Source organism: Erigeron canadensis, chromosome 4 (assembly GCF_010389155.1).
Source record: "Erigeron canadensis isolate Cc75 chromosome 4, C_canadensis_v1, whole genome shotgun sequence".
Classification (NCBI taxonomy): domain Eukaryota; kingdom Viridiplantae; phylum Streptophyta; class Magnoliopsida; order Asterales; family Asteraceae; genus Erigeron; species Erigeron canadensis.
Genome location: NC_057764.1, coordinates 40,581,901 through 40,608,975, shown reverse-complemented (window position 1 = coordinate 40,608,975; position 27,075 = coordinate 40,581,901). Strand labels below are relative to the sequence as shown.

Sequence of the window (27,075 nt, the reverse complement as noted above, 5' to 3'; positions counted from 1 at the left end):
AAAAGCCCTAATTAAATCAAATTGATTTTCCTTAAACTCCTTTTCCAGTTCATACATCGAGGCGTGTTGTTGTGAATTTTTATTTTCTTTGTATATGTATCTAGGGGTGGATTTCATCATGGATATAATCCTTGTTCATGAATATTGATATCGGTAATGCCCCATTTCCTAATCTTAATATGTTCGAATTTCAACCTAGTTTTTTTATCCAGTTTTTGTTGATTTGATTAACATTTTCAGTTTGAAAAGAAGCCTTGTCTTTAATGTCCATTTTTCTTCTCTATATAACTTTCCATTATATTTTTTATATTTGTTTTGGACTGGTTACCGTGTATCTAGGGAAATGTTCTGTGTTTGTGCTTAATTGGTTTTTTCGTGAGATCTCTCGTTATGATTTGTGATTGTTTTCATAGTTGTTTTGTGTTTGACTTCCCGGCCACTTCGACTGGTCAAATATATCTTCAGAAAGCTTCAAATAAAGTTGATCAGCAAATTTTTCGATGAGAATGTTTCTTATTTTCATTTTGAGAAACCAAGTAAATATATATAGATGATAAACAACAATAAGTTATCCCCTAATTCTATATCTTACAATATTGACCTCTTTAATCTTCATTACCAATATTATAGTATCTGTCATTGGTTACACATTCTCTGCTATTAATATTGATTATGCAAAAATGTGTTAGGATGAAGGGGGTGGTTGCCAATGATGCCCACAATTGTCAAACTCTGTTATGCAAAAATGTGATTGGTGGTTGTCAATCCATGTCAAGTTTCGGCACCCATTTTTTAAATAAAAAATGAGAGTGAACTTCAAATTTTCATTACCCAATCCATGCCCCAATGTTTACTTCGATTGGAATCTCCTCGCAGATTATACACGTTCATGTCGCTTGCCGATTGATGCCAGATTGTAAGAGGTGGTGCTCAACCTTGCCAAACATCGGTGTCGTGCCGATTTGTCGCCCACACTCTTTGCTCTTATAAGATGGCCGGCAGTTGTTAATTATGAAATGAGATGATTTTCACGTAGACAAATGTATGGAGGTGCAATTTTAATTGATCTGTCTCAGATTTTTTAAAAGTTTTTTTGTTTATATCTAGAAAAAATTACATTTTTGGTCCCTCAATTTGGCAAGATTCACAGTTAATGCCCTTAAGTGAATTAATTACAAAAAAAAACCCGGAAGTTGGTCAATTTTTTCAACTTACACTCCGCTAACGGAGGTTGTCTATTTTGTCCATTAAGTTAGGGGCAAACTCGTCATTTCTTCATTTTTTCTTATTTTTCATCTTCATCTTCTCTTTCTTCTTCTTTTCATTCTTTTTATATATATATTTGTATGTATATATACCAACCTAGATGAATTGAAATATGGACACAAATCCAAATGAATTGAAATATGAAAACAACTAACTAGAAAAGAAAAATCAGATGCTAACAATCGCAATTTTTCGTCGCTGGAAAAAGCCCCACAACCACCGTTTTTGCTGCATATGTCGCCAGAAACAGCCACCACCACTACCGCATTTTTCAGTTGCATCTGTTGCCGGAAAAACCACCATCACACCGCATTTTTCTGTTGCAACTTTCAAGATACATATACGTAATCATGTTTTTTCGATGGTGAAGTATCACTCCTCATTATTTCCAATGATAGTGTATCCAAGTTGTGACTGTGACTGGTGGTAGGTCAGTGATGGTGAATGGATGATATATCAAAGTGCAAACAAGAATAGAGGCCATGGTTGTGGTGGTAGTCGAGATTTCAGGTGGTGGTGGATATACATGGTTGTTGGGTGATGATGATGATATATCTCTTTATTTTGATTTTGATACCGGAGCTAAATGTTAGGAATAGATGGAGGTGAGATGTGTTTCGATCTAGATGTATTTGTTTTCCATAGGTTTGTAGATATATATACATACATACATATATATGTGTGTGTGTGTGTGTGTGTATCCGGTAAAAGAATGAAAAGAATAAGAAGATGATGAAGAAGAAGATGGTGAAATGACGAGTTAGCCCCTAACTTAACGGACAAAATAGACGACGTTCGTTAGCGGAGTGTAAATTGAAAAAATTGACCAACCTCCGGGATTTTTTTGTAATTAATTCACTTAAGGGCAATAACTGTAAATCTTGCCAAGTTGAGGGACTAAAAATGTAATTTTCTCTTATATCTATCTAAATATTTGTATCTGTTTATTTAGGCATAGTATGTATTTTTAGTTTATATACATGGTATTTTTTTTTGTTTACTCTTTGTATGTCTTTTTAGTTTGTGAATCGTGATGATATATTTTTGGATGGGTGAAAGTAGCAATATCTGCAAAATATCTGGTCATCAGGTTGGTTTATTTCTTTCCCAGTGTCCGAGGCTCAAGGATTGGGATACGCTAATCCGCTAAGGAAGAGAAACACAAAATCTTGTGAAGGTATCTCATATTATTTCCTAACTTTCCTCCATATTCTGTTAGAATATTTCTACACCGACGCCAAAAGTCTAATTTGCCCCGTTTGTATATCTTATGTAGCTAAGTTACACTTGGCGAATTTGAAGTTTAAAGGAGTTCAAACGAATATACTTATTACTCTTTATGAGCCTATACTCATAAGGTATATGTATGTGGTATATTGTATGTTCTTTTGGGTGCTTTTAGTTTATGCATCAATTAATTGACTCTGTGTGTGTAAATGTGTAATATGCTTGCGGCCCTTTAAATGAAAATGCAAGCTCAATCTGGAGCTGGTGCAACTGTAGTCGCTGCAGAGTTGGGAGGGACACCCATGGCTGATGTATTTAATTAAACAACTGGTAGCTACATTTTAATCAATGACCGGAACATGTTCCTTTTCGTGTTAGAACTAGCAGTCTCTTAGTCTATAAATTCATTAACTAATATTGACAATCTAGTCTTGGTATCTAATTACATCAAGGGTATAAAGTCAAGCATTGTTGCTAAGTTTGTGCTTTGAAGCTGTGGGTCAAATACTCAAATGGGTTGGTTAATTATTATCTACATTGTTTTGCAAACATGTAAACATCCGCATCACATATCGGAGCTTGCATAAATTTTAGTGAAATTATGATATTAGTGCTTGATAACGTTCAATATTCATGTTCATATAAATAGACAAGGATATATATAGGAAGATTTTGGAGATTGAAATTAAGTTATCTTTGTAGCCATGGAATGTGATCTTTGTGACTAGCTTTTTCAACATGTAGTACTATTACTGAGTTTGCCATCATGAAGTTCAAGAAAATGGTTTCATTGGTTAAGGCTTGAGTGTGGCACTAAAGAGGAGCTTACTAGTTTATGGGAGTTAAACATAGAGCCACTGGAGCAGTTTGAGTGTAGACTTTCTTATGGTGATAGTTTGTACATATGTTGGTTATTATCTTTCAAAATGACAAATTTGTGCGGGTCAAATGGGCTGGGTAATGCATTTTGTCAGGTCGGGTTAGGTCCAGCCAGGGATACATATAATATAAGTTTATCAAACCTGCAAAGGTCCTAAAACAATTAGTGTACGTCGTTATTATTTTACTCTCTTTAAGGGGTTTAATTGCTGTCGATCTTGATATAGAGAGCTCATGAAAGAATTCTTCGTGAATTATATATCAAGCGTGCAAATGAAAGAAGTTAGCATATCCGCATATCCACACTTTAGAGAATCGAAAGTAAGAAACTGAGCGTTCAATACTCACTTAAATATGGTACATGTTGTGTAAATAAATGGTTACTAAAATCAGTCAATTTTACAACAAATAATAATCAATCCTTCTTTTTTTTTGTGTGTGTGTGTGTGTGTGTTATAGATATTTGTAAATTACTTTTTTTACGTTATGTCCAAAAATTGAAAAGTTTGATTTACTTAAAATTAAGCTATGAAGTTCCGCTATTGGATACACGACCCTTAATTCGAAAGGAAATAGGAAAATACCTTCTTTGTTTTTAACAAAAATTGATTTAACTTTTATTAATTTATATTCATAAAGTCTTCAATTAGTTTTAAAAAAAAAAAAAAAAACAAATAGCTAGTGGAATAACATGCAACTGACTGAGCCGATGTAATTAACAAATAGTGAAAGCCGCAACATACCGGAAGGCTGCTATTTTTAAAGTGATTTTAACTACGAGTATATTATATAAAAGTATAATATTGTAGTAAAGAAACTTTGGGAGTAGTGAAGAGAGGTTGTTCGTAAGTCTGGAAGGTTATGACGGAAATAATCGAGAATCTTGTCCAGAAATTTTTACAGGTTGTTAGTTTAGTTAAAGGATTCACTGCACATATAGTCTTTTTTTTTTTTTCTTTTTTTTTCCTTTTTTTCAAACATTTTAATTCATTTAAAAAGCAAAGACTTATTCACACAATGTTATTGTTTTTGAAACTAAAACCCGATAAGAAAATGATTGATTTTTAAAATTTTAAGCTTAATAATCTTTCTAATATCATAAAATTTTAATAATCTTTCTAATAACATAAATTTTGACATGTGTAATTCATTTATAATTTTCTTAAACCGATTATTTCTTAATGTTTTATTTTTGCATCGCAAGCCATATAGATGTTAAAAATTAGAAATATGTAAAGTAGGTATGTATATGGCTGTGGTGAGATGGAATTAAGTTTATATTATAAATTATCAGCATTATTACACATATATATTTTATTCACAGGGGCGGTGTAAAGGGTGGGCAAAGTGGACGACGGGTCGAGGTCCGATTTTTTAAGGGCCCCGATTTTTTATCTTTTATTGTTATATATATAAAATTAATACTTATATGTGGATTATAAAGGAAAATAAGAAGGGATTGTCACTTGTCTGCTTCTTCGAAGTCTAAGCGATGCTGTCAAAGTTTATACAATTTCAATTTGTCAATTATCTCCACCTTTCATTTATTTTACAGGTGATGATTTTTTATAATTCTTTCTATTGTTTTGTGTAGATAAAAACTAATTGCAAACTCCATCCATGTTTTTCTTTCTTGTTTATTATTTGTAGTATGTTAATTCATTAGTCTGATTTTGTATTTTTTTTTTTAGTTTCTTTAAGAATAACTTTTTTGTTATGTTTATTGATATAACATTTAGCTCATATAATGTAAACTTCCTATCTTGATATATATATATATATAATTTGTTGCGCTTAGCCGATGGGCCCTTTTTTTCCGCTCGGCCAAGACCCATAAATCTTCAAAGACGGCCCTGTTCATGCATATATATATATATATACGAGATGGGTACCCGCGCAATGCGGCGATAGCGGCAACGGACGGTGCTAGTGGCAGTGGTGTTAACGATGTGATTATTAATCTTAAAGTAATAAATGTAAATGGTAATGTAGTTATTTTATGGTTAAGAGATGTATATTTTGTAAATAACTTTATTAATAATATAATAGAGATATTAGGTGGAAATATTTAAATTAATTAATAAATGAGATAGATAGTTTTGAAAAATATGGGTGTAAAATATTTTAAGAATATATTGGATAGATTTAGTGTGTGAGTTAGGAATGTGTTAAAAAATAAGGTTGGTTTGTTTATTAATTTAGTATAGATATAGATTTAGGAATAAAGGGTTTGGTGGTAGTGTAAATTAAAAGGGTAAAATAGAAATTTTAAAGATAGAGTGTTTAATTTGGGAGGGGTAGTTTGTTTGTATAGGGAGTATAGATTTATATATATATATATAACTTGTTGTAATAGTGTTTTCCAATTAGCAAAAGATATAATTGGTAGGCAAATTAAGCTTATAATTGATTAATCGAATAATTAAATATTGTGATTGCTCGATTAGATTTTAGGACGATCGACATCCTTTTACATTAATAGTAAGATATGTATACAAGTAGACACTGCCTTTATATTTTATAACTCGTATAAAATTCATAGTAGGTTAATTGTATGTGATGCAAAATGTGGATCGAAGAAAATTTTTTATTCAATCAAACGAACATATATATCACGTTTCCGTAATTCCTTTAATTTAACAATAATAAATCTCTAGCTTATAGTCGAGAACGTTCGAGCCACAGCCACCCCCAAACCGCCTAGCTGAAAATGACGGAGATGACTTTTATATTTTAATATGTTAATGTTAAAATTGTCTCAATACGAAGAAGACAGGAATGGCTGAGTAGCAAGATATACACTCACTTGACTAGTTTAGTCATGTTAGAGCACCCCCGATGTCTGTATACTAGCTCCGCATTCGACCTCTAATACGGTCCACATCATTGGGTGTGAGCCGTATTCAGAGGCGGTACCAGAAAAAAATCTCAGAGGGGGTAAAATTAAAAAAATCCATAAAATATAAATATAAAAGGGGTCAAAATATTAAAAACTTATAAGAAATTTTTTAAAATCGATAAAAAATTTAAAAATACATGACAAAATCTAAATTTTGAGGGGGGCAATTGCCCCCTTTGCCCCCCATGTGATACCACCTATGGCCGTATTGGTCCGTATTCGATCTTCGTATTGGATGGTTCGTGGTGGGCAATACGAAGCATTTGATGTTTTTTTTTTTACCTCGACGGCTAGTTTCCGTTAAAAAAAAAAAAAAATTTTCAAAATTCAGCTTTGGTGATAAACGGCTAGTTATCAAAATTTTCAAAAAAATCAACCTTTTTCACCTTTTATTCACTTATTTAACCCACTTATTTCATTCATTCAACCAAAACTCAAACACTTTCATATCCAAATCCAATTCATTCTTCAAACTAAAAATCACCATGTCTTTCTCATCGAGCATCCATACATACTCGGGTCCATTGCTTAGCGATGATGACAGTGATGACGAGCTCATGGCTATCATGAAAGATTGTATCGAGCTCAATGAGGCCGAACCGTCCCAGAAATTAACTCGGGAACCGGTTTATAGAGATCGGTATGGGACTGCTGACCGACTCATGATAGATTAATTCATTGAAGACTCAACGTTTGCGCCACACCATTTTAGGCGGCGTTTTCAAATGAGAAAGAACTTGTTCATGCGCATCATTCGCGATATACAAAGCTACTCTTTGTCTCCAAAACCAATCCATTTTACCCGTATGGAAGACTTGCGTGTCGATGCAAGAAAAAGGGTTGGTTTTAGTACCATCCATAAATGTGTATCTGCCATACGACAATTGGCGTATGACAAATCTCTGGACTCACTTGATGAATATTTGCATATGGGGGAGGAAATAGCTAGAATATGTCTAGAAGATTTTTGTAAGTGTGTTTTTGAGCTTTATGCAGCCGAGTATTTGCGAAGACCCACGTCTGATGATATACAACGTTTGCTAAGCAAACACGAAGAACTTCATGGGTTTCCGGGGATGTTAGGAAGCGTCGATTGTATGCTGGCCATGGAAAAATTGTCCAAAATCATGGCAAGGGCAATACACTCGTGGTGATAAAGGACGTCCAACCATCATGCTTGAAGCGGTTGCGTCTTATGATTTATGGATATGACATGCATATTTTGGCGCTGCAGGATCTTACAACGACATAAACGTCCTCAATCAGTCAAATTTGTTTAAGTATTTTTAATATAAATTATCGCTTTTTAATATAATTTATAATATGTAATATATTTATTAAATATAGGGAAAAATTGAGGATACGGCTCCCGATACTTCATTTACCGTTAACGGGACCGAGTATAAGAAGGCATACTACCTTGCTGACAGCATTTATTCAGAGTGGTCTATGTTTGTGAAGTCGTTCTCATGCCTGCAAGACGTGAAAAGGAAGAAGTTTAAGAAGTACCAAGAAAGTGCTCGAAAAGATGTTGAGCGGGCATTCGGAGTTTTTCAAGGTCGATGGGAGATACTTCAGGCACCGGCAAAAGCCATGAGTGTTAATAAGATTCACCGAACCATGCGTGTGTTATATTGCATAACATGATTGTTGAGGATTCGGGAAATGTCATAACCTCTTACGAAGAGGATTTCATTAACGAGCCACGTAACTTACCACGGCGAACATTCGAAGAGAGGCAAAAGGTGCATGACCGGACCATCAAGGAACTTCGAGACCGACACGTCCACCATTCTCTACGCCATGATCTCGTCGAGCATATTTGGAGTCTTCCTTAAATCTTGTTGCGTTTAAGTCATTATTAGGATTGTTTTTTTATTTTAAATGCATTTTAATGTTTCTTTCCTCTTTTTTTCTTCTTATGTATGCTACTCATTTTTTTAATAAAATGGTATTTTAGGATTTAATATAATATTTGTGTTTATTTTATAAATTTTATTTGTGGTTTTATTTATTAAAAATTTGAAAATAAATATGTTGGAGTGTATTGGTTAGTATTGGATGTATTGGGTATTGGGTGTGAACTGAGAAAAATGTATTGGAAAGAGGTTTTGCTGATGTGGCACTGTATTGGTTAATATTGGCCTAACCCATTGGGGGTGCTCTTATACAGATACTACATGGATGTCTGAGCGATGCTACGATGATAATAGCAACGGTAGTGTGATGGTGGTGGTGACTGATTGTGTTAGCGGCGACTGGTGATGATGAGATGGTGATAGTAATATAAGTTATTGATGTTAAGATAATTGATGTAAAATAGGTATTGTTGTTATTTTGGGAGTTAAGTAATACATATACAGTATATCGTAAATTACTTTATGGTAGTTTTGATAGACTAGGTGTTTTTATTCTGAAATATCCAACCTTTTTTCAAGCTATCCTCAAGTTAACTTAGCTTGTGTTTATCTTTTTTTTTTTTTTTTAGTTTACATATTCATTCTTAGTTATGATAATTTGATTAAGTCATTTATAAGTAAATTTTGTTTTTAATAGAATCAAGAAATTAATTTCATTTTTCTTATTCAAAAATTATATTTTATAACCATATATGTAGGTGTATTTGCTAGCTCTTAATACTTTGGAAACACGGGTATAAATTCGCGCTCGCAAGATGCACATGTGCACATACAAAATCGATGTATTCTAAGCCCCCTAGGCCTGTAAAACGCCTGTTTAACAACCCTTTGAGTATATTTATACATTATGTGCTACTGCCGTATATATCACACCCAACACGCACTATGCTAATACTAGATGATGCCAAGCATGTACATCTAATTAAAAAGTTTTCCGTAGTTTATAAATTTGGTATGTAATAAGATTGGAAGTATACATGCAACTAGCTTTCTCGATACAAAAAGCAATTAAGCTAGTAAGAAAATCTTGACCAAAGCACATGCTCAAAAGTTCATTTTACTTGGCTTAGACCAACTATTAATAATGAGATCGAATAGGAATATGATGACTTGTCATGCTTTAAAACAAAATCAAATTATCTAATGAGCTTGGGACAAGTACTTTTCTTAATGGGCGACTGGTTGTAAGCAGGACTTTGCATAAAAAAGGCATTTGAAAATTTTCAATATATACTGTATACGTTACGCATGTGACATTAAAGGAGGTATTATTATATACATTATATATGTATGTGTGTGGTATAAGAATATGTATACGCTATAGGGACATAGGGAAACGCCATAAGAAAGATGGCTATATATTACCAACTCTATTATCCCATATTCTTATCTATATTATCTTTTTTAAATGTATATCATTAGTGCATGCACATATTTTATGGTACATGATTAATTCTTTATATATATATATATTATATAGACGTACGTATACCTTGGTATATCTATATATCCTTTGACCCCTTTTCTACTCATATATATAAATTACACAATAAATAACATCAAACAGCACACACATATATACATATATACGACACACATCAATAATAGTGCGTGAAAAATGAGTGTCAACGATGATCATGATCAAGACTTAGACGCACTTGAGACTCTTTCACTCACGGATTTCCCTTTAACCGAAGATGCAAATTCTTGCTCTCAGCACGATCACCAAAACCGACCGACTTCACCATCGTCGCCCAAAGAAGATTTATTTGAGTTCTTTAAAGGCGAATCATCGGGTGGCCGTAGCGATTTAGATGATGGAGAACAGAAGATGTCCCATGCGGAAGATATGATAATTGGTGGCAAACTAATACCAATCAATGATCAACAACAACCACGACCGCAAGCGCAAGATCATCAAACACGTAGTAATAATAATAGCAAGAAACATCGCAAACGGTCCGAGTCAATGCGCGAGTTAAAGAGCTCAAACAACAAGGGCCCAACAGCGAGTCAACTCGTTAGAAACAGCCATTCTTTGGATTACAAGAAGATGAGTAAGAACTCAAAGTTAAGCTATGAATCAACGGCTGAAAATCATCGTAATAGTTTGAGTACTAAAACTCCTTCTTCAAGGTGGGCTGATCTTAAACTTGGCCCATTGAGGGTCCCACAAGAGATGGATCTCCGAGACATAAGGAACCGACAAAATGTCCAAAATACATCCAAATCGTTGTTTCCGAGCGTCGAATCAGCGCCGATTAACCATCATCGGGCTGGTCATCACCGGAAAACTTCATGGGGAGTACTTGGAATTTTGAGTTGTAAAAGTTCTATTAACGTTGCCGTTACGATGCCGTTAAGTTGATGGTAAAGTTTTAAATAATTATATATTGACGCGTTGGTATGCCATTAGCTCTTTTTTATTTTATTTTTTATTTTTACTCTCCACAATACCATATATGGGGTACGTACAAATTAATGAATATTATTTGTGATAGAATGTATGGACCATATATACTGTTGTTGTGTAATGGTAGTTGTATTGGCGTTTTTAGTATACTACTATCATTCATTCCATGCATAAAGACGTACCCATGATGAATCATGAGATATATGCATTATATTAATTAATATGTTGATATGATATGATATTATATATAGTCTTTCAAAAGCCATCCTAAATTATTAGTGTGTGTGGTTTACGAGTAATAAGAAGACGAAAAATGTTACATCTTGTTCCTTTTTATAATGAGATTTGTAAGTCATATTTGAATGGTCATATTTGGTGCGTTTTTAGTAATTCATTTTTTATATCTATATCGAAATTTAAACACTAATTTAGAACAATTAATCGAAAATGAAAGCTTGCAATATTAACAGGAAAATTGACACTGCTTCGACATGTCTTTTAAGAGATATTAACGTATATTAGTGATGAATTGAAGTGTCAAGTTAGTCATCGGTTAATTAAGCTAGTATAATTAATACAAGGATCGACCGTACGTATATTACTTCGACTATCCATGCATGTATGACGTACGAATTGAACTTTGAATGGAAAACGTGATTTAGTATATATTAGATAACTTGGATAATTAAACTCAACTAATATAGATTCGTCATTCGTGAATCTATAAATTTATAGTTTTGTTTGGATCTTATTCCAATATGCATGCATATATACTTCTTGAGATAAAGCCATTTTAGACAGCTTCTATGTCCTTTTCCTTTTAGGAGTGGTTGATTTATAAATTGTCTACTAGCATGGCTTCATATTCTTCCATATTAAATCATATGAGCGCCCCTTGTGTGCAAGAGTATTATGACTTCAAGGACCAAAATGAGAAATACTAAACAGTTGAAGGACTGGAGATGAATATAATATGTCAAAGTGGGGAATCACAAGGACGATCTTTGTCAATTTGTTGGTAATTTAAAGGAAAATAAAACATTTATGCCCTTGTCAAGTCTTTGTGTTGTCTGACAATTATTTGGGAAAGTTTGGCATGCAAATATATTGCCTTTTTTAAAGTGAACCCAAATGGAGATTTTAATTTTTAATATAAATTTTAAGATATCATCGGGATTTTTTATTTGTTGGTACACCAAAAGTTGGTGGGGTTCTTATTGATTGATGTGATATGAGAAACTTTAAAAAACATTTTGGACTGGTGCACAAATTTCATGTTTGAATGTCGTTTAATAGATTGTAAAAAAGTAGACATTAATATAACAATATGTATGGCATCATCATTTGTGTGTCTACGAAAAAACAATCGAAAGTATTATTAATGACGTATGGTATGTAGCTTTGTTCTAGAAGTTTTATACTACTCGTAAATTGGAAGAGCTAGATCAATACGTACATCATTGTTGACCTTTGATTTTGTAGATAATTGATTTCTTGGGATGATCGATGCATAATTTTAGAGATGTTTGTTTTGTCCATTTTTGTTAATTGGGAATATTTCGACGTTGAGTGGCATATTTTAATTTCACATAAACTTAATAGCATGGTTACACCATCTGTCACATATTTAATATTTTAACTTATCAATGATGTGAAAAGGAATATAGATGTGATGTTGAAATCAATGCACACATGTATAATACATCTATTATTGTATGGATGTATACTTAATTTGGTATATATATATTGTTCTGTTGATAAATTTAATTGGTATGCAGATATAAATATTGATATGACCAGTTTTTACTATTGAAATGATCGACAACGATGATCCAAATTCATGTATATGAGGGAGGTTGATGTGGTACGACATAGGAGTTCAATCATATCGATCAAAAATTGTTGATATTCACCTTTGGCGTATAGTCAAAAAGCTATACAGTAACAAAGATGGGTTGTTGGTCAAAAGTCAAAACCATACAAGTACAGATACAGCCAGGTATATTTTTTATTTTATTTTTTTAACAGCCAACGAAAATATTTATATTCACAGGCCTACGATACACCCGAGGGCAAACACCAAAATAAGTTATACTAAACACAAATGGGTGAGACATTAAAAGTCTTTCAGTCTTTCCAAGTAAGAGTAGCAAACTTAACTCTTGATTTGATCCAAAGAAAACTCAACGTTTGGACCTCGTTGAACACACCAGTTCTATTCACTGATTTCCCTTCGAATAGTAACCGAACCTTGTTGAACACACCAGTCCTATTCACTGATTTCCCTTCGAATAGTAACCGATTCCTTGACAGCCAAACTCATGATTTTTACTTATATATTATTATGAATGAAAAAAAGCTTTTTTATATCATTTCTTTTAAAGACAACAAAATAAACTCATGATTTTTACTTATATATTATTATGATTTTTACATGTTTGATATATTAGTGTTCTAAATTTCTCTTTATCAAGTTATTTGTAGTTTTTATTATTACTTTCTATTAGTGTTCTAATGTCTCCGTATTGGAAATGTATTTGATATGTATTGGAGTTGAAAAGGATAAACACCATTAAATATGGTGTGTATTGAATAAAGTATCGAGTCATATATGATGGGAATATGGACGTATCGGTATGTTTTTCATTTTTTATTTCTTTATCTAATATAGTCTCTCTTGTACATTCAATCACAGTTTTTTTATTCTTGAGTTGCCAAACAACCTTTAAAGACGTAACCCAAATCAGGCCCAAAATCGTAGTTGGACTCCAGGTCTCCACCTATGGCCCATGTGGGTCATCCATAGTTAGTTAGGGACTTAGGGCTATTCGATTTAACAGATATACAATAATCCTAAATTCCTAATACGAGTAATACTTTAGAAAGAAAAGATAAAAAGAAATGAAACTTAGCTTTAATAATATGTATTTTGACCAAATGTTTAAAAAGGAATTTAGATGATTGTCAACGATATCTTGTCTCATAAAAAATACTCAACATTAAGGTACGTTATACACAAACACGTAGCCAAAACATATAAATAGATTTAAACTCATATATTACATGTTATCCTACATCGTGCTGCCATGTAGTGATCACCATCATGATAACCTGATACTCTTGCTCCCCTATCATTTGACAATTAAAAAACTTATATAAAAAATAATAATAATTTCGACACTTCAATTCGCATATATATTCTCACTATAAATGATATATTCTCACAAACATCAAAATCAAACCACTACAAGTTCGAGCCAATCTTTTTAGAGATACACAACAATCAAAAGCCATGAAGTCCATTGCTACTACATTCTCTGTTATCCTCCTCCTACTGTCTGTGGCGATATCATTTGCTTCCGCCACTGCTGATGGTACGGCTTATAGATTTGCTCCTGCTACAAAGCCTAAAATGCCTTATAAGGAAATGCCCCAAACCATTGCGATTCAAGGCCTCATATATTGCAAATCCGGCTCAAAACATGCCCCAATTAAAGGTATTTCTCAAATCCATCATTTCTCGCGAATAATTGTTAATTGTATTTTGTATGATTCCTTAAGTTATCTATTACAATGTTTTGTGTTTACCAAACTTTATCACATGTACTTACATTTTAACATAAAAAAAAAAAAACTACATATACTTTTGTTAAAATTATTTGACATAAAGAGTTATTAATTCATGTAGGAGCCACGGCGCGAGTAACTTGTTTGGCAAGAAACCCCATTGGGCTCGAATTAGCACCATTTTCTGTCTCAAGCTGCCCAGCTGACGACAAGGGCTACTTTTTAGCCAAACTGTCCCCACCATCAACAAACTACTTCAAGAATGCTAAATGGGAGTTGAAAGAATGCAAGGCCTTCCTAGAGAAGTCACCATTGAAGGACTGCAAGGTTCCGTTAGATATTAATGGAGGGATTAAGGGTGCTCATATTATTTCTACTTCGTCCCATCGCCTCCTCAAAAATGAAAATCTCTACTCGATCAAACCCTTTTTCTACACAAGGGATGGAGCTAAATCAGTTTCAGACAACGAAGGATATTAACAGCTTCTCCAGAAGATTATGATTCATTTGCTTTTACAGAGTCATTGATTTAACTGTTACAGTATGTAACCTTCGTTTTTGCTTTCCGGCATAGTGTGACTCTATATGTGTATGAATGTATTATCATTTTTCCCTTTTGTGATCGAAGATGATTACAATGTAAGATTCACGTTTTTATCATTGCAACAGGTAAGTTTATCTCATATTTGCTCATAGTACATTATGGATTGAAAATTTGAAATTCAAACCTCACAAAAATGAAATCAATTGCAGTACTAGAAGTAAAAGTTATTCCAAACAATTCAGTTTATATTAAGGTCAATCACACCAATATAAAAGGTCTTCCAAGATTAAAAGTCACCGCATCGTACCGGTATTCTTATAGTGTGTGTGTATATATATAGTATTTAAAAAAATATTAGCTACTTACAAGAACAAATGGTTAACATGAGTCGATTCAAGTCATACAACAATTCTCAACTCCATGAGAAAGAAAGAAGGCGAGTTATGGGCCATGAGTTAATACAGTACGGAGTAGTTTATTTTGTAAAACTCTTTGTTTCAGCATCAAAGGGGTAAAGATTGAATGAATTTTTTGCAATAATATTCAATAACATATTCACAAAAGGCTAAGTAGGTGGATAAGGTGAGTGAGTTAGTCTTGTGATTTCCATCCAGTGATCATGGAAGCGAAAAAACAAAACAAGTAGAGTTTGAAGCAATGTTAAGAGTTAAGACTGTACCACTCCAACCTTTGGGTTTAGAGACTGGTTTCTTAAATAATACTAGCCCTCAGCCTGGCATAGCACTTTGATTCCGGGAGAATTAAGTGGACCTTTTCATTAATCCAAGGGAAAAGGAGCTGTCTACCAGTTGGGAAGCTAGACATCAAATTCTACCATTCACAGTTTCACTCATGTAATTGGGGTTTGTTATGGAAGCAAGGCTTAGCCAAAGAGGAGTTGACTGAAAATGTAGTACTAAATTTACTTTTTGTTCAAACCCAAAATTGAAAAAACCCCTTGTTGGATTGGTTTTGAAATGACCCAGAAAATCTGCTCTTATCAGTTTCCTTTGGAGCCTCAAACCATCATTTATAACCCTATGAATAAAAACCAAGAATCCATATAGCAGCAAATATAATATATATACCAAGGATGCTATTACTGTGATATAAACAAAATAACAGGGAAGATAAATATGGCTTACAGGGAAGTTTCCAGCATTTGTTTTTCGTAATCATAGTGTTGCACTATGCATTATTGAAACAAACTATACTCGTATTTGAGAATCATTACCGAGCACCAACAGAATCTGTCGATTTACACTAACTTATAAGTAGCAGCTAACATACAACAATGCCCAAGGAGACTTTAGCTCCCAATGTCGGAATACGGATGAATACATGTACAAAGCAAAAGAAAGGATGAATTCGCCCTGCAACCAGTCTAAGCAAACGAAAACCATGTTTCCACCTACTTCCTAAACCACTTCTGACAATAACTTTGAATTATTTATCCAAGAAACAAGCAGGATTCATGCTCACAAAGTATATTTGATGCAAGACAAGTAGACAACAAAAATTAGAAAAAATATTTTCCAACTATTACAAATCAAATTGGCAACGGACAGAAAGACAAGATCTTTCTATAACAAACGACGACTCTGAGTTACATTCTACAATAGAAAGAATACTAACGACACAGTAAAACCACATACCTCATCAAGAAAGCAGAAAAATAGAAACAACACACAGTAAAACCATCAAAAAATCAATTACATGTATAAACTCCACTTTCGTACCTATTGGCAACCTCATAAAAGTCTGTTTTGCCTTCAGAAGCCTGCTGCAGTGAAATCCCAGACAATGACTTTGTTCCTTGGTATGAAAACTTTACATATCCAACAACCTCAAGTTCCTCCCCGCCATCTTCTTCACTTCTATCCACTGTTATCCTTGCTCTCAATCGAACAGGGCTTCCTTTTAAAGGAATTTCTTGAACATGCCATTGTAATTCTCTTTCAGACCTATTCAGTACAGCTTTTGGTGAGACCTGTGACAGTGTCGGGTCAACTGGAAGTTTAAGAATAAATGTTACATCTGTCAAAGGGGAAGGCAAATCAGGGTTTGACACATATTGGATCATCACAGAGAGTAAAGTGCCGCTGTGACGTTTCACTAGTCGAACTCTTAATGGCAGAGGTGTAGCACGAGGTAGCAAACTATACTTCATGATGGGTATAGGCTCATCCGAAGGTGCAGTTCTGACATGAAACATTTGGTTGCCTAGGCTGCTTACACTAGAGCTGTACATAACAAATCTCTTAACACCATTTGCACCGTCAATCTTGAAAGAAAACTCGGTTTCTGCATTACCAGTCTGTTTAGGAGGCAAAGTTTTCAAGTAAACAACACCCATTAAACCAACCCTAGCAAGCAAAGATTCCCTAAACTCTGCATTGATCTCTTCAGATATGTACATCTCGGGACCTTTCATTGCAGACTGTTTCACAACAAGGTCTTCAAGATTAGCTTCAGCGCCATTTGCAGCTTTGGCAGCCGGGGCATCACTAGTTTCCAATAACTCAAGCCCACCAAGACCTTCACGTTTCACTACCTTTTTAGCATCAACAAACTCCGATGCATCCAAACCACCACCCCAAGCTTGATTTATACCTTCAAAATCTTCAGGTAAAGTTGAACCATCTTTACTAAACTCAATACCACCATAATCCCCTTCAAATCCTTCGACACCAATATGAGTCGACTCGGTAGCTGCAGCTGGTGGTAGTGTAGTCACCTCAAGGCCCGACAAAACCATTGCCAAATCAGAAGCTTGGTCTTTATCTTTCTTAAACCCGCCAACTAAATCAACAGGTTTATCCAAATTATCACTGGCAGCGAATGGATCCTTCTCCACGTTCTCATCTTCTTTAGCCTCCTCCTGTTCTATAACCGGGCCCTGTTCTGTTCTAGCAAGAGTAGCCGCCACCTCATCACCAGCCTCTAATGTCTCGGCAGGCAGCTCAAAACTATTATTTGTAAACGCCAGCTCACTCGATTCATGCTCAGCCGAATGAGCTTCTATATTACCCCAGCTATCTGCTCCCCTAATCTTATTCTCAGTACTCAAAGCCGAATGCACCATTTTAGCAATACTATCCCCGTGCAAAGAAGCAAGCATAGCGGCAAGTCGGATATTACTAACCCCCCTCAAAACAATATCCAACGCCATATAAATCTCGGCATACTTCCTCCCAAGCTTCTCCGGCGTAACATCCACCCCACGACACGCAGTAACGACAACACTAACAGCTTGATTCACAATACTAATACACTCAAACACATTATTCACACAATCATCATCGACAGTCGTGATCCCCAACACGTAAATCGCATTAACCAGCCTATACACAACCCGATACCTACTCTCAACACCAACAATCACCTGTCCGCTGGACGCAGCCAGCGGATCGTCTCCTAACGAAGTATCCCCGTCTTCCGCATTGTTGTTCTTTCCTGTGGCAAACGCGAGACGCGTCTGCCGGAAAGCGGATAGCGCCACGAGGGCGCGTGCGGGTGGAAACCACTCGCGGGTTTGTAGCAATATGTCAGATCCATTTGTAGGTTGTAAAGATAAAGCTAAACAGGACATTCTACTGTTTCTAGAACCCTAATCCCAACCTTAAATTTTTTTTATAAAAAAATCACAAGCTTTATTTAACAATAGATCTAAGTTATGTATTAATAATTGAATAAATATGATTGGACCGGAAATGGACTAATTGCAAGTTATGTGAATTTGCAACTAATGTAAGATTGGAATTCAAAGTATGGACTGAATTTGGGGGAGATTATTATAATAAGGAATATGACTTACAGATACAGAAGATATGGAACCTGGAGGAGTGTATCTATGTATGTATATGTTGAAGATCGATGATGAGGAGTGGGATGGCAATTAGGAGTTGTTGATCGTTGATTGGGCAATGATTATGTTACAGTAGAGATGTTTTTGAGAAAATGTTTGCATAGAATAGAATGATGATGATGATTTCAGAGCAAATATTTGGGCTCGGGTATAATTTTTAGGTCTCTAGGCCCAAATATAGATAGTGATTATTCTAAGTTATGTTAACTTCTTTATAAAAAAAAGTAGTAAGTAACCCATAGAGAATAAAAATCGAACTTTGACATCTGTTTCCGAAGGCAAGACTCAACCCACTTGTTAACTTTTACTCTTTTATCTATAATTAGTTTTTTTATTATAAGTAAATAAATAAAAACACTCCATGAAGCATAAGTTTTAACATTTTATGTATTGCTTTGAATAGTACTGAAAATAAACATCTTTTAATATATTGCACTATAATAATTATTATGATAATTTGTTGTTATATACGAGTAATAGTTTAAAAAAATTGTCCAAATACATTGATATCTTTACCCATAATATACTCACATGAAGCATAAGTAATTCATATTTATGGTCGAATCAACAATCAAACTAGTGTTATATATATTCGATTTATAAACCAATTAACTAAACGAGAGAAAGTACACGCGCGTTGCGACGGCGAGGTGGTAGGGGTGATAGGTCATAGAGTGTGATAGCCAAATGTCTTATCCGTACGGACTCTGTCTTCGCATTTAAAAATTCGTCGAAAATATATCGAATGACCTCTCTAGTGAAAGAGCATGCACCCATATAATTTTTATAATCTATCGATGTACGGTTTTTATGATAAAAGATTTTGAATGAATTAAAGGAATAAAATTATAAAATGATTTATGGAATAGGGAGAAAAAAATGAGTGGTAGAGATTTAAAAAGAGATATAAAAATGAGTGGCTGAGATTTCTTTTAAGGGTAATATAGTTGAAAAGTGAAATGTTGAAAAGTTGAAAAAAATTGGAGGGAAAAAATGTTTTATAATGGAGTTGAGAAGAGATAGAGATGAGATGCTTAGCTTATAATTCTTACGTCCGTTAGTCACAAATGTTCACATCGAATTTAATGTAATTCTTGCAAATAAATATCCACTGGACATCTATTAACCCAATTCATTTGATGGATATAGATATGGATATACTTATATAAATGAATGAGATAGATTTATTGGATATGTATAACAAAAAGATTAATTGAGAAGTACAATATAGATATTGCATCACCCGATCCATATCCAATCCAACGTCATCGCAAATGTGAACGGTTGTATACCTTGAAAACAGGTCACGAACTTGCCCATATGTCCGTGTACTAATTTTGCCACTTCTTTATTATTGTTTATAAAAATTTTAACTCAAACTGACTTACATACCATGTTGTATGCAGCAGGCAATATGGTTAACAAGCAACAAAAAACAAGCTCCATACTTCTAATGTTAAAACGATATGAAGGTAGCACAAAAACATCATAAACTTGCAGGCTAGGATTGCGTAGAAGCATTTTACGTCTCCAACATTAATGAAAATAAAATGATACAACTACCTTCTTTTCCAATTTCAAAACTGATATTGCTGTCGAATGCCGCTTGCATCAGTATATGATTGGAGGATGATTCTATGAAAACGCCTGTTTAAACAGAGAGATGTCTTCAACCATGAGATGTATTCTGGGTAGGTGGCAACCGCAGTTGAGAGCTACATATATAATACTAATCAGTAATGCTATATGACATTAACGATAGATCAAACAAAATACAATAACGTCTGAAGTTTATCTGCATGTATTTACAAAGAGTAGAGTGTGAGTTTTGATATCATAAAATGCAATGATACCTATACAGGTTTCATTTGATATATCTATATTTATACTATATTATAAAGCAGATTTCCCCTGTCTAAAATTTTAAGTTTCAACATTTACTTCCCCAAAATGCCTCTTCTATCAATTTTATATTACCAAACACCCTTTCTCTCTTCTCAAATCTCAACCAATCATCTTTTTTCTCTCTCCTCCATAAATCATTTACTCCTCCAATTCATTCAAAATCTTTTATCTCACAAACCGTACATCGATAAATTATAAAAATTATATGAGTGTTCTTAAAATTTCATGCTCTTTCATTAGAGATGTCATTCGATATACTTTCGACGAATTTTTAAATCCGAGGGCGGAACCCGTACTGTTAAGGCCTTTGGCTATCACACTTTATGACCTATCATCCCACCATCTCACCGTCGCAACGCGCGGGTACTTAGTCTCGTATTTTTTTAATAACAATGCATAAATCTTTTCTACAAACCCTCAACACGTCTTTAGCCTTCAGTTGATGATTTCCGCCTACCAATAATTCAAATTTTGAACCGTACTTTTCTTTACAGTGATAATCAACCAAACTTAATTGTTATTAACAATATTTGTGAAAATGATCGAGATCGGGAAGTTTTCCTTATGTTGATCTTATTAATCGGCATGTTCTGTATTTGATTGTAACCAAAGAGTTGTAGTAATATATAATCCAATTCTAACATAGTAAAATTTTCTAAATCATATAGAACTATACTTGGGGTTGACTATCGACAAAAAAAGTCATGGTACCTCTATGTCAACAGCGTACGCCCATAAATGCCAAATCATGAACTAACCACTGTTGGTGCACTTCTGCAACTCCCTTTGGACCAACTGTCGACCAGTATCACAAGAATTTACAATTGATGAAATGATCCGTCTTTGCAAGTTCTTGAAATCCAATGCTAACTTAACATCCCAATCAAACTTTTCACTGCTTAAATTAGAAAAGGAAAGTGAAAAAAGGAAAGTGAAAAAAGGAAAGAAAAAGCAAGAAGTTATAAAGATACAAGGCCTGAGCATTTTGAAAATACCAGGTTCCAGTGTACCTGACTAATGGTTCTGTCTCGCCCAAGTTTTGCATCATGGCATCAAATGTCGATTGAAGGTCTTCAAGAATTTCTAATTCAACTTCCAAGTTTTCTTGTGCCTACAAATGCACATAACTCACATCTAAGTCTCTAAAAGGCAATACTTACACCAAAGTGAGAAAATAACATGATGAAGAACGAATTATTACAATAATATTTGACTTCAACATCAAACCACGAGCTTGACGGAGGTGTTCTAACAAAGGAGGTGGTAACCCATAATGGAAGATTCCACGGTTATCTGAGAGCCATGTACCACGCACCATATGAGTTGACCAATTAGAGATTGACGACATGTCTTCTGTGCTATCAACCTGGGAAAGATCAATATCTGCAATAGAATGAGAATCAAGATATGACATAATTAATTAATCGAGAAAAAAAACACCAAGAACCAATTGCAGAGTTGTTGAAAGGAAATAAAAAAAGGAATACCAAGCAGAATGACATCATAGGCGTTGTCTCCTTTAGGTAAAAAACCATAGAAACTAATTAAATGAGAACTAGACAAATTCCCATAGCTAAGATAGCACTGTTCTCCTTTCTGGCAAGTTCTTGAAAGTGGAAACTTTAAAGACTCTGTAGTACTATCTACCCGCCCGTAATTCATTATGTGTGGAGATATCTGCAAGAATTGTTAAAAGTTTACTACAGATCAGCAGCAATAGACACCTCAGTAGATACAAGAAGTAAAGCAAACCGAATGATTGAGGAAGCCTGCAATGGGAATTAGGCATGTCCGTAGCTTCCCATCACTAAACATCACTTTCATGCTATTTGAGTACCATAGTTCACAAGCCCATAAGAATTCGTCCCACGTGTACAGCTCTGGAGGAAATATGTCGGGATAATCTTTGCATAACAACGAAACCAAAGCATCATATTGAGATCGCAAGTGCTGCACATACAAGAACATAATTAATCACCAAAAGCCAAAATAAATAGCAAATAGATTCCCTAATAACAATGTTTAAAGGACTTTATAACCTCCTTTGCTTGAACAATCTCTTCTAGCAACAGTGTTTCATCTAAGGCCATGACTGCCTCAATCCCAAAGCTTAACCCTGTGATAGAACATCAATATGAAAGGACTTGAAAATAAAGCAAAATGATACACCCTGCTTAGCAAAATTAATGTCCACGTTTCTATTCTAGTTTGTCCCAAAATAACTTGTCCCTGCATGGGAGGGAATAAAAAGATAACATGATACTGATTCTCATCCTTATGATCGAATCAGCAATCAAACATGCCACTTAAAAGAATTTTAAAAAAATTCAAATATTTGTTACAAACTTATAAAGCTATAAACATAGGGTGGAAGGTTACTCAAAGATAAAACTCTTTTTGATGTCAAGTTATCTTAATTCATAATGTTTCCGTTTTTAAACAAGAGGATGAATACATGTTATAAACGATTACCTGTATTAAATGCTTTTGGCAAAGCATCGAAGTAAATCTTAAACTTCGAGTTGATATCATGCTTCTCCTTCATACTCCACAATAATAACATTGTCTCAGAAGACATACCCTCAACTTTCTCTAATATTGGAAACTGCAACCAAGATATACGTATAATTAAGGATTTGATGTAACAAAACTATCATATAAATTCAGCTATTGAATACTCGAATTTGTTAAACATACCATACTTGTTTTATGAACAAGGTCCTCTGAAATAATGCTAGACACAGAAATTTCCAAAGCAATATCTCCAACATCAAGATCTTCTCGAGCTATGGCTCCCCTTCCAGCTCCTTCAATATCTGTATGGATGAAACGAGTGAACCTATATAAGAAATTCATTTTTTACCAATTTTTATTAAACTGTGATTTCACTAAACTTTTGTGGGTTTGAGCTACACTTACAAACTATATCTAGTCTAGTCATAACACCATTTTTTTCACCCCACTGTAGTAAACATTTCTCCTTGTCTAAGTTCCAGCCGGTAAGAATATTCATGTCCTCTCTAGTATTATTCCCGAATACGTGGATCAACCGTAGAGTTGCATTCCTAAGATCTTGGAAGACTTTTGGTAGTATTGTTTGACCACCTGATGTTGACTTATCGACAAGTGATAAGATTGAATGAAGAGACTCTAATTCATTCCTCGGGCTGCAAAACCCGACTGGATGAAGCTCATCAATCCATCCAAAGTAAAGATCAACCTAAAATAACAACGAAACTCTATTAACATCACAACTCCTAGAAAAAGAAAAAAAACAAGTTTCATGTTGGTATTGATTATATTACAGATTACTTAAGAGGAGACTTGGCACACAATGATACAAGAGACCAACTTAGAAAAATTTACCGATGAAGTAAACAACCACCATTATCAGCAAGCAACACAACTTACGAAGATCATTTACCTCATCAGAATTTATTATTCTTGCTCTCTGAAGCATCTCTTCCAATATGGAATTCACCAACTCTGCACTACAAGTGCTCTTGATTAAAACTTTTCCATTTGGGTCAAACCCTTTGGTTTCTAGCAGTTTCTATCAAAAAAATGAGGTTTAAGAACATATGAAACAACTCAAGAAGCAAAACCAATTAATAAGAGATCATCGACGTTCTGTAAGACCAAATCATAATTCCTAACCTTCTTTTTCTCAAAGAGCACATCTTTTTCAGAAAGCTCCATAACTAACTCAAATTCATCATCAGCCTGTGGAGAAGTTTGAACTAACTTTTGCTGTTGCTGCATTCAATATACTTGCACAATTATAATCAATCTTCACGTATATGCATGAGGATGAAAAGCACTATAAAGTTCTTAGAAGCGTACACGCACATTCTAGGTGGAAAGGTCTATCACTCTATCATGTATCACCACTTAATCAAAGAAAAACAAAAACTTTTGTAATTGGTCTTAATAAAACAAGATGATTACTAAGGCGACTATGAAAAAACTGTACGGCGTCCATCTAGGACGGCTAATGACACCTCTATCACCTATGATTACATCTTAAATCACATGTGATATGCGAGATTTCATTCACGTTTGATTTGACTCATTCTGTACCATACATTTGTTTTCTCTAAAGGCACAGATTGTTCCAGGGTTCTCAAGGTTGTTAGGAGTTCCTAACGAACTCGCCTCGTGACCTCATTTTGGAGATACGGCTAAAAATAACAAATAAATAAACCTCGCTAATAGTACTTCTATCCCTTCACAATCTGGTACAAATATGCAATAATTGTAGCAGGCAGAGACAACATTAAACAAAATACTTGCACAACATTATTACAACATCTCTTTGCTTACAAACATAAACGGAACTATTCGCAAGCGCATATTGCAAACACACACTGTTACTAATTGTTACAAAATATACACTAGCAACAATTTTTCAATAGCAAGGCTGAAACATTAATCAATATTACTTAAAACTTGGATATATAAGAATTAGTTGAGGCGTTGAGCTTTAGGTAGCAAAGTAAGAGCTGAATCAATTTCATTATATTAAAGGGCGGTAGAAAATGTCTTGCATCCCATTTTTTACTTATTCATGTCTTTTATTAGTAAAAGAAACTTCATCCATCACAATCAAAGTCAAAGCTTTATTATCTAAAGAAAACAATGCAAAAGAACCACGGAACCTCTTATCGATTACATTCTTAAACTATCAAAACCATTCCCCTAACATATAAACCTCATTCAATGTTAAACACGTCTCGATTCTTTCAAGTTTTCATTCGTCAGAATATCGTTATAAGGTCTGTTTCTGGGTCGATGTTTAGGCTTACGTATCATGGCTAAAAGCTTAAGGGATTATTTAATTTAGGCTTTACATATCATAACTAAATTTAACAACTTTTTGAATAGTCCACAGTAGTACTAGCGGTACCAGAAAAAAATCTCAGAGGGGGGCAAAATTAAAAAATCCGTGAAATATAAATATAAAAGGGGTCAAAGTGTTAAAAGCCTATAAGAAATTTTTTAAAATCGATGAAAAATTTGAAAATACATGACAAAATCTAAATTTTGAAGGGGGCAATTGCCCCCTTTGCCCCCCATGTGGTACCGCCCATGACTCCACACAGTCATGCCCAAGGGCAAAGCATGGTTTATATCACATCAAAATAACATCTACACTCAAGCAAATTAACTGTAAATAATACTAAACTAATCATAGAGCTACTCGCTTATGTAGTTTCACTTCTAATTACAGATGAAAAATCAAAGAAAGCTAAATACAGTGAGTAATTTAACTGTAATCCAACTAAACATAACATTATAAAAGTAAATAAAAAACTCAATATGTATTATAAAAACAAATGGTTAAAAAGTGAGAAAGTAAAGTTCATGCCTGATAATTCCCCGTCATTTTTACTGATTTCGAGCGGCAAAGATTGTGTTACACTATAGTTTGGTGGCACTCCACTTCAATCATTTTTATTTTTTAGGCTTCACTTTAATCAACTGTGTTTGGTCAATATGTCATTTTTGGTTAATAGATTTGTGGGTTGACCCAACTTAGAAAAGAACCCATTTTTTTTGTTTGAAATTTAGCCCAATATATTATATATAGGTCCAAGTAAAACTCAACATAAAATAACCCGGCCCATCAAAACTGGACTCGTTGAAGATGTCTTTGGTAGTGACACCATTGACACGGCTTCTTTTCTTGGCTCGTTGGGTTTGTTCAATTAATTAAGCGAATAAAATGTAACGGGTTTTGTGGGATTCTTTGGTATGTGTGTGTGCACACACGGATGCACGCAAGAGCCAAAAACAATCAGTAGCTTAAATGTTTAAAAGTCATTCAAAAAAAAAAAAAAAACTTAAATGTTTGAGCATCGACAATTATGATTTCATGATTTGTATAAAAATGATTATACATGATTTGTATAAAAAAAACTTAAATGTTTATACATCGACAATAATGTTTAAAAATGTATTACATTATTGTATTGTACAACACCTTAATACATGTTTGATAGTGTACGATTAAAAGTTGGTGGTGTGAAATAGGCTAGAAAGAATAAAATAACATATGATATGTATATATATATATATATAGAACAACAAGGGTGGGCCCACGAGTATCCGGACTAGTTACCGTTGACCTAAGACCCGTTTCTTTTCCCCTGCCCGCCTCACCCGGTAAATGCTCCACGAAAGCCCAAGAAACCTAAAACCTGTAAATCTCACACCCGAGAGTATCAAACCTGAGACCTCACGGACAAACGTCCGGGCGTCCAACCACGGACAAACCTAAAGCTTGTAAATTTCTTACTTTTTATTTTATTTTTATATTAATTAATGATGATTAGGATTAGTGATTATGAATAAATTAAATGACATAGGATGCTTAAATTTTAGAAATTAATAAAAAAATGATACATCATAAAAAATTATACATGACATACTCTCGTAATTATCAACTAAGAGAAAATATATCCCAGACAACAAAGGCACGTGATAATATCTATGGATCGCACAATCTACACGGTTCGGCTACTCCCATAATATCAGCCCATTTCCATATCGATTGAAGTATTTATGTATTTGTTCTTGTGAATAAAA

General features: G+C 34.1%; 4 protein-coding genes across 4 annotated transcripts; 2 read left to right on the top strand and 2 right to left on the bottom strand.

The window, feature by feature from the left end:
• The first annotated feature begins 7,077 nt into the window (after window positions 1-7,077).
• LOC122597615 lies at window positions 7,078-7,918 on the top strand. The gene is made up of 2 exons (XM_043770191.1): window positions 7,078-7,407; window positions 7,619-7,918. The coding sequence occupies exons 1-2, from the start codon at window positions 7,078-7,080 to the stop codon at window positions 7,916-7,918; spliced, it is 630 nt and encodes a 209-aa protein (XP_043626126.1).
• A 5,977-nt stretch (window positions 7,919-13,895) lies between these two features.
• LOC122597614 (protein SEED AND ROOT HAIR PROTECTIVE PROTEIN-like) lies at window positions 13,896-14,650 on the top strand. The gene is made up of 2 exons (XM_043770190.1): window positions 13,896-14,100; window positions 14,292-14,650. The coding sequence occupies exons 1-2, from the start codon at window positions 13,896-13,898 to the stop codon at window positions 14,648-14,650; spliced, it is 564 nt and encodes a 187-aa protein (XP_043626125.1).
• Window positions 14,651-16,233: 1,583 nt separating this feature from the next.
• LOC122597729 lies at window positions 16,234-18,735 on the bottom strand. The gene has a single exon (XM_043770294.1). It carries the CDS (start codon window positions 18,304-18,306, stop codon window positions 16,423-16,425), a length of 1,884 nt encoding a protein of 627 aa, XP_043626229.1. The 5' UTR covers window positions 18,307-18,735; the 3' UTR covers window positions 16,234-16,422.
• A 1,170-nt stretch (window positions 18,736-19,905) lies between these two features.
• LOC122596230 lies at window positions 19,906-25,949 on the bottom strand. The gene is made up of 13 exons (XM_043768774.1): window positions 25,856-25,949; window positions 24,145-24,243; window positions 23,912-24,040; window positions 23,407-23,707; window positions 23,185-23,303; window positions 22,960-23,092; window positions 22,527-22,603; window positions 22,240-22,437; window positions 21,975-22,164; window positions 21,689-21,870; window positions 21,498-21,598; window positions 21,199-21,382; window positions 19,906-20,297 (listed from the first exon to the last, which is right to left on the bottom strand). The coding sequence occupies exons 1-12, from the start codon at window positions 25,871-25,873 to the stop codon at window positions 21,241-21,243; spliced, it is 1,689 nt and encodes a 562-aa protein (XP_043624709.1). The 5' UTR covers window positions 25,874-25,949; the 3' UTR covers window positions 19,906-20,297; window positions 21,199-21,240.
• Between the last annotated feature and the right edge of the window lie 1,126 nt (window positions 25,950-27,075).

What these genes read in the sequence shown, in the direction of transcription:
- LOC122597615 (XM_043770191.1), top strand. Translation starts at nt 7,078, where the DNA reads ATGGAAGACTTGCGTGTCGATGCAAGAAAAAGGGTTGGTTTTAGTACC. An exon ending in TGTCCAAAATCATGGCAAGG is followed by an intron (nt 7,408 to 7,618) that starts GCAATACACTCG and finishes TATTAAATATAG; the next exon opens with GGAAAAATTGAGGATACGGC.
- LOC122597614 (XM_043770190.1), top strand. Translation starts at nt 13,896, where the DNA reads ATGAAGTCCATTGCTACTACATTCTCTGTTATCCTCCTCCTACTGTCT. An exon ending in AAAACATGCCCCAATTAAAG is followed by an intron (nt 14,101 to 14,291) that starts GTATTTCTCAAA and finishes TAATTCATGTAG; the next exon opens with GAGCCACGGCGCGAGTAACT.
- LOC122597729 (XM_043770294.1), bottom strand. Translation starts at nt 18,306, where the DNA reads ATGTCCTGTTTAGCTTTATCTTTACAACCTACAAATGGATCTGACATA.
- LOC122596230 (XM_043768774.1), bottom strand. An exon ending in CAGGCTTCCTCAATCATTCG is followed by an intron (nt 22,165 to 22,239) that starts GTTTGCTTTACT and finishes CAATTCTTGCAG; the next exon opens with ATATCTCCACACATAATGAA. An exon ending in CTATGATGTCATTCTGCTTG is followed by an intron (nt 21,871 to 21,974) that starts GTATTCCTTTTT and finishes ATTCTATTGCAG; the next exon opens with ATATTGATCTTTCCCAGGTT.